The sequence below is a fragment of the Colletotrichum abscissum genome, assembly GCF_030869225.1.
Source record: "Colletotrichum abscissum strain IMI 504890 chromosome Unknown Scaffold_1.1, whole genome shotgun sequence".
NCBI lineage: Eukaryota > Fungi > Ascomycota > Sordariomycetes > Glomerellales > Glomerellaceae > Colletotrichum > Colletotrichum abscissum.
Genome location: NW_026849987.1, coordinates 2,070,421 through 2,083,580, shown reverse-complemented (window position 1 = coordinate 2,083,580; position 13,160 = coordinate 2,070,421). Strand labels below are relative to the sequence as shown.

The window sequence follows — 13,160 nt, the reverse complement described above, 5'->3', positions numbered from 1 at the left end:
AGCATTGTCCAGCTTTGTCGAAATCTTCCTCAATTCTAAACCGCAGAACAAGTGCGGAGGCTCTCTTTTACGGGTGTTTGTCGCCGTCGTTCGTCAATCTGAGAGAGGCGGGCAAAATGACCTAGGCCGCGGCTGCGGTCACATTTGCATCGACATCGACCAATAAAGCCAGGGATAACAGAGGGCTGGGAATCATCGCCGCACTTGTAGTTGGTCACGTGTGGAGAAGTCCCCGGCGTTTGGTTTGATTTGTGGCGGCAACCACTGATTCGTGACTCGTGATTAGCGATGGAAACAGACGCATCGTTTGATCGAGCCTAAAAATGAGTGGGCTGATGTAAGCGACGTGCTCAACAAAGTAGCTACTGTGCTAGGAACGACTCACAAGGCGGTTCTGCTAGACATAGTCTCGTTCCTGGATCCTGTGATGTTGAAACAGTCTACTCAAATCAGTTACGGTCTCCGAAAAAAAAAAGTTGAAAGCATCGATCAGCGGTCACTCCAGAAGACTGAAGAAGTGGTTGGCAAGCCGGGAAGGCTTGCGTCGGTCATGAGAATCGCTCTATTGAGCCTGGCGACAAGGCACGACATCTCTCTCATCGAAACGTCTCTACTAGCAACGCTGTCCAGGGCGTGGCTTGACCGTTCGTGCTACTCTCTCGTACTGCTGCGAGTTTGACCCTTATCCCGCGAAACACAACCCAAAAAACCCCCGCATGCCATCAAGCCTTTTGTTATTAAAGGGCAGAACATGGCTGACCTTTGATGAGGCCCATGCCGGAAAAAAATCAAGTCGCACGAGCGCCATGCCCTTCCAATTCCGTCGGCCCCCATCGTACAGACCAGATATCAAACGGCCCAACTCCCATATCATGCTCAGCTTTGTTCGTTATAGACGTAAGGGTTCGAAAACAGCTTCGTAGGCTGGGAATCATGCGTGGTATCGGTGATCACCCTCCTGTCTCATTCGCTCTAGGCGGATCTTGGCCGCTTCCGTACCATCGTCCGGTGTCGCTGGTTCCTTGAACCAAGGATGTTGCAATGCCTGCTTCGCTGTAATGCGATGCTGGGGATCGTAGACAAAGATCTTCCGAAGGAGGTCCAGGAAGTTCTTGAAGTAGGTTGAGTTCGATGGGATGATATCCTACAAATCGTTAGTGAGCCGTCTTTCAGGACTCTGTGAGCCTGTTTTGCCTACCTCCAATCGTCTCATAGCCTTGACGAATCTCTTGGAAGCTCGTGTTGTCTCGGGTGTAGGATAGTCAAGTTTCAAGCGCTTGAAGTACCTGCACTGTATCAGTATGCGTTGCCCTTGCTCAACAGGGCCATGAACCACTCACTTCGAGGCGGGGTTTCCACCACTCCTAGTAGCCATCTTGTTCACAGCTTGGACGAGGCTGGAGTCTATCCTTTGCCCAACGACCATTTCCATCATTGCGAGGTGCTCGAGGTTGTCGTGTGTTTGGAAAAGGGCATCGCCGGTGAAGAACTCGACTAATATGCATCCTATGCTCCAGATGTCGCAGGGAAATGACCACCCAAGTCCCAAAATGATTTCTGGCGCTCGGTAATGACGGGTACTGACGACGGAGCTGTGGTATTCGTCTTGGAAAGTGGCACTGCCGAAATCAATCAAGCGAATTTCCGTGTCGAGCAGTACTCTGCGCTGATTCGCCTGCCGGTTGACGGTTGTAGAAGAGGAGGGTATCTTTCGGTTGTAGGTGAAGGTCTGGTAGGCGCTGTCGCACAAAAGAATGTTCTCAGGCTTCAGATCAGTGTGGATGAGGTTGAGATCGTGCAAGACTGCAGTCTGTTAGCGAAGGACTTATTGCAGAGCTTATGGCAGACTTACAGGCAACGCTGGTGAAGAGCTGTCGAGCAAAGCTCTGAATCTGGCTGTTGGGGAAGGGGACGAAACTGTTGCTCTTGAGGAAATCAAAAACGCTTTGGCCAAGAAGGTCCATGACGATGCAAATGTGGCCGCGGTAGTCGAAACAGTCCCTGAGGTGGATACAGCGATTGCGGTTTTCGTCATCGTTGGCCTTGAGTGTTGCGAGAACTCGGAGTTCTATTCGCGAGGCATCTCGGTATTTTTGGACAGACCGAATAATTTTGATGGCCACCGACTTGTTTCTCTTACGGTCTCGAGCCTGGACGACTTTGCCAAACGTCCCTTGCCCGAGTAGCTTCACCATCTGGTCTGCATTGAAGGTTAGTCCCTGGTGGTTCATCAGATTGAGTGTGTTCAACATACACTTATCCGTAAGGTCGGCGTCAGGAACGACAATGTAGTGTCCATCATCATCGTCGACTTTGGCATTCTTGTTGTAACCCTGCTGGGAGAACATTAGCAAATGGATGAAAATCGTCTTACGACGAGACGATGATACTCACATCCTGAACCAACCGAACGTGAACGTCGGGTGCTTTCTTGGGAGGGTAAGGAGGCGGCTTGTAGGTAAGGAATGGATCGCCGAGGCCCTCGACCTCTCTCTTCTTTGCCTCTTGAGCAATCTGTTGACGGGTTCTCTTACGCTTCTGACCAGGTTGAGCATCGTAGTACTCGTGTCCATTTGAAGAGAGGGACGTGGCAGCGGTGGTGTGGATGGCGGAGTTTGTAGTGCGGTCGGTTGATATAGTCGATCCGCTGGGGGTGCCGTTGTGATGAGGAGTGGTAGTGTGAGAACCGGCGTACTTGTTGTGATAGACGGGATCGTAGTGCTGAGGCTCGTCGTCTCTTTTCCTCTTCTTGGGAACAGGTCGGCTGCTGGCACCATTTGTGGTGGCGCCGTTCACGCTGCCGTTACCATTGGAGACGACCCTTACGCCGTTGCCGACGGCTTTGCCCTGCTCTGGCTCTGGGGTATCATCGATGACGATGATTTCCTTGGGCAGGCCATTCTTATAAAATTTGTTCCAGTCAGGCTCCTTTGATCGTCTTCGCTTGCGAGCGGACTGAGAGGACTGGGAGAGTGAGCTGGTGGCAGGCATGGTGGAGTTGGTGGTGAGCGAGTAGTTCGCGTCGGGACTCGAGACGTCGTGAATGGTCCTCGAACTGGCTGACGAGGCTGAAGGGCCTAGGCCATTTGGGTCGGCGTGACTCGCAGTAGAGGATGCAGAATAGGCGATGCTCGACGAGTTGGCGTATGCGGGAGGCAATCTCGTCGTTGCTGTGGATGAGGAAGTTGAGAGGATTGGGTTCGCTGGCTGTCGGTACGAAGAGCCGGTAGCAGTAGAGGCCTGGTACGGCTGATGTGAGTAGGGATAATGGGGATGATGGTAATGCGAATGAGGAGGCAATGTCGCTGTGGCCGTTGTGGGAGTCGACATGATTTTCCTCTTGTCTTGCCGGTGTCGAGAGAATCACCTTTGGAGACAGAGAAGAAGGGCGAGGGCGGAGGGTGAGGGCGAGGAAGGAAGGTTCGATGATGGAGGGAAGGCGGAAGGTGGTTTCGCAGGCTTTCGCTGTGCCGGTGTGCTGGGCGCTGAGCGCTGAGGTGGGTGCTGGTAGTGCTGCTGGGTACGTAGTGCTGTCTGTACTGTACTGAGTACGTGCCCGGCTGTACTTTGGTTTTGGGGGGGAGATGATGGAGGGTGGAGGGTTCCCAAATCCAAACAGTGGAGTTCGGGGTTAGTCCCAACGTATCCGTGATCGATCCAGCCCTGAGAAGGAGGATAGAGGGAGCGTGAAAAAGGAGGGAGTGAGCGAGGGAAAGAAGAGTGCAAGCCCAGTGTTATCGGCTTTCAGCGTTCCCTCAGCAAAGAGTGTGCGCTGTGTGCTGTGTGCGGCCCTTGGATTTGGTTGCCGGAGCCAGTGGTGGACCGGTGGTGGTGGTGTCTGGGAGTGGGCTGCAGATTGACGACGTGAGTGGGTAAGACCAGCTTTTGCGGTCTTTGCCTCTGGGCTCTGCCACGGGCGGCTTGTCGCTGCTGCGGTACGGATACCGCTAGCTAACCTTGGAGAGGGACCACAGGGTCTCCGGCCTAGATTTCCCGAGTCGTGCGCAAAGTGTGGCTGGTATGGGTACAGCGTACGAAATGGACGGGGGTCGTCGAGGATTCGTTTGATGGCAGGACGGACGGTATGGGTATGGGAGGTACTGCGGCAGGCGTATGTGTGTACTGTGCTGTGCTGTGCGGTGCTGTATCCGTTGGGAGGGCCTCTTTGCTACATCGAAGAGGCTATGACGCGACGCGAGTTTCTTTGGTTCGGAAAGGATGAAGTTCTTGCCAGGAATGATGGAAGAAGAAAGAAAGTCGGAGGAAAATCAACAGCAGGAGCAGGGTTGACTGCTGATGATGATAACGATGGGGAAAGAGCTGGGGAAAAAACAAGCCGCTGGTCGCTGTGCAGACTCCCAGAGTGCCCACGGTGGACGGGCTGGACGTTATGGTCCAAAAAAAGTGACGAAGTTCCGAGGGATGACCGGTCGCTTCACTCTGTTGGTCCGTGGGGAGCAGTTGGTGAGGTGAGCAAAGAAGTGGAGGGCCCTGACGGGAGGAGGCGACCAATTGTGGAGAATTGACGACCTGAGGGACGAGCACGGCAGGACAAGACAGGACGAGGGCGGCTTGGTGGTGGACACACTGTGACTTTGGGATTGCTGGACGCGGGCGATGAAGCCAAGGGGAATGAATGAACCTGATGAGTGAGGTAGGTGTGGGTGACGGGACTAACTGGGCGTATGGGCGTATGGGCGTGTACTTTGGTGACTTTGGTAGTGTGCGTGCAACCGAGTGCGCGTGGGAGCGGAAATGGAAGCAGCCAAAGTGGATGAGGACGACAGGCGGCGGAACACACGAGATGGGGAAGATGGAAGGTTACGTTGGTTAAGAACCTCCGATGTGGGATACTTGTTACTACGCTGTCCGACACACGCAGGCAGAAGTATCTTCAACCGTAGCCTGGCGGCTGGCCCGCGCATTTCGGCTACTTCTGGTCAGGTTAAGGTAGGTAAGTACCCAGCCATGGAAGGTGCCTGCCACGCAGTGAGACGAGAGACTGGTCGCCTTTCCATTTTCCTTTACTTTCCCGACTCTTTTCCTCGTTCACCTCGGGGAATGAAAAGCTAACAAGACGTATAGTCAAGAGGAGTTTCGCTCACGATTCCGACATAACGTAGTCTCCAGTTAAGCCCACTTCGAGCCAAGGCAGAAGGCGGCAAGACGGACAGGTTCCTGTCGCTTTCTCGCGCGTCGAGTCGAGTCGAGTGCAGCCCGGGACAATCAAGGGACCACGGAGTCCTGACAGGGTATGGAGGGAACCTAAGGCTGATGTGTACCGGGAAGCATCATAAATCAAGCCGGTCACTATTTGACAGAGCTGCGACTGTCGGGTATTTGGCCTCTCTACCAGAGTTCTGTTCGTCTCTACCGGGAAAAAAAAGTGCCAAACCTCGCTGCATCTCATGCCTCTTCCAAATGGCTCAAAAACATTCATGTCGGTTCCTTCTCCAGGCCTGAGGTGGGAATATCTACGGATATCTGTTACTCTTCGTGCCTTCCAGACTCCAGAGGTAAAAGGTGTCCGCCTCAGCGCCTGTGTTCATACAGGTACCTTATATCGGAGGGAGTGGGAGAGTGGAGCCCGGGCGAAGCGCAGGATGGAGGTAGGTAAGGTACTTGGAGACTGTGCCCTGCCACGCCTGCTTGCGCGCCTCTGTCAGATGGCGCATGTACCTTAGCGTCGGATTGACTAAGGCAGGTACTTGACAACGACTGCAGACCAATGCCATGACGCAAGTATCTTATCGTGAACGCCCACTCAGCATCATTCAAAACGTCCTTCTTGCTGCAGCGGAAGCAGTGCCGTGCAGTGCAGCACCGGATTTGTCCAACTTGATCCGACATGTGCCAGAGTCTTGATGCCGTCTTTGCGGCAGACTTTGAGGAACGAGAGCCTGGCGATGATGAGATTGGTTCAGAGATGAGGTGTCCGTACTCGCGATGATGTGGCAAGGCAGAAAACTAGGGTACTTTGACAGTGTTTCCATGTTGGGTACGGAATATTGTTCCTCATCAAGCGAGATAGGGCGTGTTCCAGGTTGTTAATCTGTGCCCGCGGGATCATCAACCGTAACGTAGCAAGCGACAGTGTTTTGAGCATATGGCTCCCCTCGGAAGAGAATCTCGGGCTTGGTGCTTCGATTCAGACAGGACGAGACGGAAGGTACTTCGGTTGGCTGCAACTTGCAGGTGCTTCCGTGCTTTTAGCCTCTCGCCTACTGTACATCCGGCAGGAACAAGGGGCTTGTCGCCGATGTGAGTGAGGTACAGGGCATTTCGGTCTTGACGCACACCATATTTCCAGGGCCCCGTACTTTATTTCGGGGGGGGGGGGGGGCTTTGGCGGTTCGACATTGCGAGTGGTTTCCGGCTTCTTTGTAGGTTTCATTTCTTCGTCTGCTTGAATCGTAAGTAAGTTCCTAAACTGAAGTGAGATGCCTTCAGTAAGCCCTAAGACAATTGCCATGTTGAAAACTCGAGGTAGGTACGGGATACGTACTAAGGTAGGTATGTGTCTTGGAGGGAAGAAAGGACGAATGCCCCGCCATTTCTGGTGAGGCAAAAACGAGAGCGGCAAGAGTAACCCCAAGTACTCCGTACACCTGCCCACCTAAGGTAGTTTACCGTAGGCAAGATAGAAACCAGCGATGACACTGTACCTACTGCGTAGAAGAACGGAAGGAGCCACGAAGGAAGGACGCTACTTCTCAAGCGGTGCTTCAATGGCGTGAATGGGACTGTCCGTCTGGCCGCATTCTAGCGTCTTTAGACTGTCATCGTCGTACGGAATATTGCTCCCACATTCTTGTCTGCCTACCTTACTTTACACAAAATGCAGTCTTGAATTCTTTATACGCCGCGCCGTTTTCCAACAAAGTCATTCTGTCGCCCTCTCTTCGATACAAGCGTAAATCGGCACGCACGCACCCAGCACACTTCTATGTATCCTTCTCTCTCTCTGTGTGTGTGTGTCTCTCTCTCTCTCCCCCTCCAAGCTCCAACCGGACGGCTCCCGCTGGCTCTTTCCTTTTCCAGACAGAAGACACACCACCGACAAGCCCTCGAGTCCCTCAACGACATCTTAACAACCGGGGTTGTGGCATGGGAGGAATTTTGCGGCACTCAAGACTCTGTCGATACTTAGTCTGAGGATCGACCTATCCGTCTTCACGACCAACTGATTTCATCGCCTGTTCTCTCCATTCTCATCCTCATGAGATTAACCAGCTATACGGCAACGGCCATGTATCGGTATCATCTCGAAATGCACGAATACAGCATCGTGCCCTTGTGGTTGTGCGCCCAAGGAACCCATGTCCGATGACTTCGCCCAAAGCTTGACTTGTCACGCTCGCAAAATCAAAGACACGCCAATCCAGTGGCCGCCAACATCTTCACGCTTCGTGCTTCACCCTTCTCGCTCCTCCTCTCACCCACTTTACGCACTTGGCGGGTGGCTCTGGAGTCCGCCCTCCACCCCAACTTTGCTGCCCGCCAATCTGCCTCCACGACAATCTTCCAGACGGGTTTAGCGTCCCGCCGGCCTGGGCAAGTCGCCTCTTTCAAAGTCACGTCGTTGCACAGCGAGTGATGGCCTGCCGCTGCCGCTCCGTCACTCTGTCACTCCATGACCGTATAGTCATGCCCAGCGTACCAGCCCATACTCTTTTCTCTCGCAGTTGCGTTGTACTCGATCGCTGCTTCTCATAGTAGCCTGGGATGGCCGCGACTGGACTGGACTGGATCGGCTTGGTCTGACCATCCAAACGGAGCGCACACACGCACACCTCAAAACCAGCCAGCCGCCTTCACGATGGATGGACAAACGAAAAGGTTGGATGAATGGAGCCAGTCCCCACCAACCAGCCCCAGCACAGTGCTACTGCTCCACGGCGAGCAGGGCAAACCAGCGCGCAACGGCAGCCTGACATATCGGGGCTCCGTGCTGACAAGAAAGAGAGCCCTGCACAGTTTACTTTAATTCGAGGAAACGATGCCTGGTCATCATCACGCTGGTTTGCTCCGAAATTCCATGCCCTTTGGCTGCTGCAATACGTCAGAAGGATCCAATACTGCAGACCGGATGAGTCCCCTAAATGGATCCTGGTACTGCCTTTAAACTTCACCTCGTCTCGCCATGATCGATTGTTCTGGTACTTCTGATCGCCTCCTCGTCCGCAGCTACAACCACTCTGATTGTTCTTCCTTCTTGAATATTGCATCACCTTATGGCATGGCACCGGAAACTTCAGCAACCTAGTTAGCGCCGCCGGCTGGCGGTTGGCGGCGTTGAGCATCAGTCAAAACACGGCGCAAAAGCATGATCCACACATTCCACGCAGTCGTCCAAGATCTGATCGCGTTGAAAAAGCTAATGGAAACAATGATCCGTACCAAGATGCACAGTGAAGGAAAGACAACAAACGCTTCAGCATGGAGCCACGGAAATGGAAGCGTTTGACCAACTTGTTCAGCCAGCCAGCACTGGCCGCCTTTTTTGGCTTGACATCCCTATGGATACCGCTGCTTTTGATCTGATCCCACCGTCTCCTCTATGGCAACCCAGCAGTGCACACTGGCAGCGCAATCACCGGCGAATCTCTAAGCACTTCTTAGTGTCCACATCCCTGCTTCCCGTCCAAAGGTGCGCCAATGGGGGTTTCGAGGAGCAACACCTTCTCTCGCCATCGACCAACCATGGGTGTAGTTTACAACTGGGTGGGGAGAGCAGGCAAAGGGTCGCAGCCATCGCGACGCTTGTGAGGAGGCTCGGAGGCAGTGAGGAATACCCGACTTGAGCGTAGAGAGGCAGGAGGCTTGTGAACGTCTTCTTCGAGATTTATTGGGAGACCAGGTTATCTATCAGCACAGAGAAGGGCAGGGCGGAGCGGAGAGAGGGAAATCTGTGCTGTCACCGGCCCCTCTCCCCGACCAACATCATGCCTGCATACGCAACTGCACCTCAAGAGTCAAGGCTCACGCAGCTCCATTATACTCCAGTGGTCACAGGTTTGTCGTTCTTCGCCACACTGCAGAATTTCCAAATGGAAAATGTAGAGCTGGACTCGACATTCACGATCTACGTCACACGTTTGTTAACTGTTGTCAAAACCAAAATTCGATGGCTTCGAGAGACCTTTGAGAAGAAACCGGCACACCGTCGCAAGGATCTCCGCGCGTGTCTTCGCGGTGTGCCTGTCCGGTACGTGGCGTAAAGTGCCTGCATGACTCCAGGATACTGAGCCCGTGGCAACCGAGACTAGACAAGCATAAGCCCAGAAGGTGTGCCTCGCCGCGAAATATTGGTGATGAGAGGCCCAGGACAAGCAGCCTATATTTCCCCCTCATTAAGATCAATCATCGTTTTGATGGGGGGTTGTCCGACCGTCCTGTCAAAACAAGCGATGCTGGGTGACGGTCCAATCGTGCCAGCATGAGCAGAGAAGCATCCGCACCCGACCTGAATAGCAAATTGGGACTTTTCTCTCGGTCTCGACGCTCTCAAACCATGCATTATCCCAGGTAGATCGTGCTGCTGCCACCTGCCACCACTGACGGCCGAAAAGTTTCAGTTCCTTGAACGCAAACATGCCGTCGAGCCACTATGTTTTCTTCTTCCTTCTTCCCAGAGCCCGTGATCCGTGCTTGCGTCGCAGGTACGCTCGTCTCCCCCCCCCCCCCCCCCCCACCCCCCCCCCCCCCACCCCCCCCCCCCGGCGCAAAGATTTTTTTTCTTGCCCCAAAACGCGCCCGGGCCCTTTTTTTTTTTTTTCCTCTCTCCCCCCGCCCCCGGTCCCCGGTCTTCGCCCGGGGTCCCCCCCCCCCCCCCCCCCCCCCCCCCCCCTTAAGCATGCACGTAATCGGGGGACGAAATGTCACCCAGAGCTACAGATGGCTTTCGTAGCGGGCTCGTGAAGGAAACATGAATTGCAATATAATAGGACAGCTTTGATAAAACCATGAACTCTCGCACTATCCTCAACATTTTGTCTCATCGTAAAATAGATGAGGAGCTATACTGGAGAGGTGTCGGATAAATAGCGCTGGGGACCTGATCGTCTGAGGCCAGAAAACAGACTGAGGTAACTCGGACACAGAGGTTGTTGATATGCTGATCCACGCCTGCTTCCAGCATGAGGGTATTTCCATGATTCCCAGACCTCTGGCCCTTATCAAACTACCTATGAAAGAAACAATTGTAGAAGCCATCAGAAGTCTGACATGTGCCGCTCTCGATGGACTATAATTAACGGGACTGAACTGTCTTGGTTTTGTCTACGCGGAGCCTGAGCCAGCCTCGATAAGATGGTAGGTAAGTACCTAAGCAACCCCGCTGACCCCGTCCGTCATCCCACCACCCCTCCTTTTTGGTCCCCCGTTGATGGCGATTCTAAGGCCAAGGTTCGTAATTTGTCCCGTTCTCAAACTGTCGAGGCGGTGGTGGTGTCGTCGTGCCTGTCAAGGCACACACGCTCACAAGTACACAAGTGCAGAAGCACATAAGCGGCGTGGTCTAGAATACGGTGTCAAAGCCGGTGGGTTTGGCTAGCTGCTTGTCGTCACGGTTGCATAACGTTTTTCCGTCTTTACGCAGAGCATATGTTGCGGTGGTGGGGATTGTCGACAGGTGCGATGCCTTGCTCACACTTATATACCGCCTCGCATGCTGTCCATGTTGTATCACGATTTTGTTCCGACTTTTGGCTGATGCGGGTTGATTTGAATATCACGAAGGCTTCCCGTGACGTATCTGAAGTTCTTGTTTCAATTGCGGACGGTTGTGTCCATCTGGCTACAATAAAGTCCTACGCGTTCCTCCCTGAATGTGCATCTGGACACAGATTGCCGTAGGCTATGCATGTAAACCATCAGCCAGTTGATGCCCATTATACCATGCGCCACGACTCAAAGAATTCTGGACGGGGGGGATAACCGTGGTGTTTGCCAAGAATGTCTTTGTAGCTGCGTGAAACACTTTCAACGTCCGATCTGATACCGGGTTCTCTATCCCATATTACGCTCGTCAGGGGGGTGGTTGGACGGAGGAGACATTGCCCTCCTTTTTCTTTGAGTCTTTGCCCCCAGACTGACGGATGCGATTGCGACAGATATGCCAGGGCAGATGGACGGTATCATGGGGTAAGGTAATAGGCAGGAAAGACTGCTTCGGCAAGACTTGCCTTTGCCTGTATCGCGTAGACAGTGAGAAACATCCGCGTTTCGTGACGTTCCCGTCTGCCCACCGCTCATGCTTTGAATTTCTTCCTGCGCTCAATGTGAACTTCGCTTTGGGATGCCTTTTATGTTCCAGCTTCCAGCGTTGGTATGACAGCAAACGAAAAATGCAAGAGAGAGTATAGAGAGATATCTAGATACCCCTGTTAAACACAACGAGACCGCCCTCGCCGCCGCGTCCGTGGAACTCGGGCTCGAGCTTGTCCGCGCTGATGCTCTGTCGCTGGGGAAACACGGCGAGGGCGAGCGGGAGGACGGCGTAGCTGGTCACGAGGATGAGGCCGAGGTTGACGGGCACGGTGAGGCGGGGCCGCTGCTTGAGCCACTGCTGGGCCTGCAGGCGGACGAGGACGAGAGGGGGGATGACCATGATGGGCGTGGAGTTGAAGACGCGGGAGCAGGCCGTCTCGCCGACGGCGATCTGGGCCGCCTTTTTGCTGCGGCCGAGGGATTGGGGTTGTTGGCTGGTGGCAGCGGCGCCTTCGACAGCCTGTTGCTCCTTGGTCTCGGCGGCCTGCGTCTTCTCCGCGACGACGGGGAAGACGTCGATGCCCTTGCGCATCTCCTCGCCGCGCATGAGGAGGACGTTGAGGAAGCCGGCCGAGGCGACGGCGGCGAAGGGGACGAGGCGGGTGAGCGTCGTGCGGGTCGCGGGGGTGAGGTTCTTGAGCCGGGGCACGAGCTTGTTGAGGCCGACGGCTACACCGCAGGAGACGGAGACGGCCATTGCGTAGGACTCGCCGAGCTTGCGCCAGGATAAGGGGGAGGACTTGTTTGCGTTTGCCGAGTTGATGGCTACGTTGAGGGACTGGTTCACGACTTGCCATGCGATTGTGCCTGCTGTCTGTTTGTGCAACTTGTGTTAGGACTGCAACTGTCCTTCCTGCTTCTACTCGGGGTTCAACTCACGCCGAGACCGGGCTGAAGCATTCCAGCTGTGACGACCAAGTTGGTCAGGACGAAGGCGGACATGCGGAAGGGGAGGAAGACGGGCTCGGCGGTGTCTACACGGGGTGAGGGGCGCGAGTGCGCCGCGTGTTAGTCACCGGGGTCCCGGACAGGAAAAGAAGAAGCAAACAAGCAACGAGCCCTTTGTCGCAAAGAGGCAGTGTGTGTTTTTGTTCTTATGGGCTCGTCGCACCTGGGTGGAGGGTCGAGTCGACGACCTTTTTGGCCTGCCAGAGCTCGGGGGTCATTGTCGGGATCTTGCCCTGCTTGTAGTCGGTGAGGAGGGACTTTGCTTGCTCGAGACCGGTGCTGCCGACGAGGAGGGTGCTGTTGGTTGGGGAGACATGTCAGTAGATTGTCTTGGTTCTATGGTGGTAGAAGCATTGGTGAGGCTAGAGGAGGAAGGCTTGTATGGTGGTGGTGGTGGTGGTGGTGGTGGTATTGGGACAAACGCGCGCAAGGAGTCGTGATCGTGACGATGCGATGCGATGCGCGACTAGGGGTGGGGGTATGGACGTACCTTGGGTCGGTGAGGCCCAGGTTGTGCCGCACGCGGCCCATGTATGTGCTGAGATCATACTGCGAGGCGGGCAGCTCGCGGCTGCCGGGGAGTGAGGCCGACATATCGGGCGTGAGGTTCGAGGTGTGCTTTGGTGGTGAAGCAATTTGAGAAGCAACGGGGATCGTCGCGAAGCTTTCTTTGTCTGTCTCCCGCAATTGAGAGCTCTCTTCGAGGGTAAATATGTCCCAAAGTGCACAAGTGAGGGGTAAATCGAATGCAATGTAATGCCACGCGACCAAAGAAGGCGGGAGCGGTGCCGACGAACGCTGGTGGTACGGCGGTCTTGGGGGAGGGGAAGAAGGTGATTGCGGTGTGAGTGAGGGTTCTCGTGGGATTTGGATTGGGTTTTGGTGGTTTTTTTGATAGCAGGAACGGATAGGATGGGCTATCGTCGGGTGAGCTCCCGAGA

The 13,160-nt window shown here is 54.5% G+C and overlaps 3 protein-coding genes across 3 annotated transcripts; all 3 read right to left on the bottom strand.

Moving 5' to 3' along the window:
* Positions 1 to 931: 931 nt before the first annotated feature.
* On the bottom strand, positions 932 to 3,330 carry CABS01_00671 (uncharacterized protein; the record flags this gene model as incomplete). The annotated part of the gene is made up of 6 exons (XM_060534052.1): positions 932 to 1,144; positions 1,199 to 1,286; positions 1,341 to 1,803; positions 1,853 to 2,200; positions 2,255 to 2,336; positions 2,395 to 3,330. The coding sequence occupies 6 exons, from the start codon at positions 3,328 to 3,330 to the stop codon at positions 932 to 934; spliced, it is 2,130 nt and encodes a 709-aa protein (XP_060406566.1).
* A 301-nt stretch (positions 3,331 to 3,631) lies between these two features.
* CABS01_00670 (uncharacterized protein) lies at positions 3,632 to 4,030 on the bottom strand (the record flags this gene model as incomplete). Its single annotated transcript, XM_060534051.1, has 1 exon — positions 3,632 to 4,030. A coding segment is annotated over one exon (399 nt), but the record flags the coding sequence as incomplete, so codon positions are not given.
* A 7,344-nt stretch (positions 4,031 to 11,374) lies between these two features.
* On the bottom strand, positions 11,375 to 12,813 carry CABS01_00669 (tricarboxylate carrier; the record flags this gene model as incomplete). Its single annotated transcript, XM_060534050.1, has 4 exons — positions 11,375 to 12,085; positions 12,151 to 12,245; positions 12,383 to 12,516; positions 12,710 to 12,813. 4 exons carry the CDS (start codon positions 12,811 to 12,813, stop codon positions 11,375 to 11,377), a joined length of 1,044 nt encoding a protein of 347 aa, XP_060406564.1.
* Positions 12,814 to 13,160: the final 347 nt, after the last annotated feature.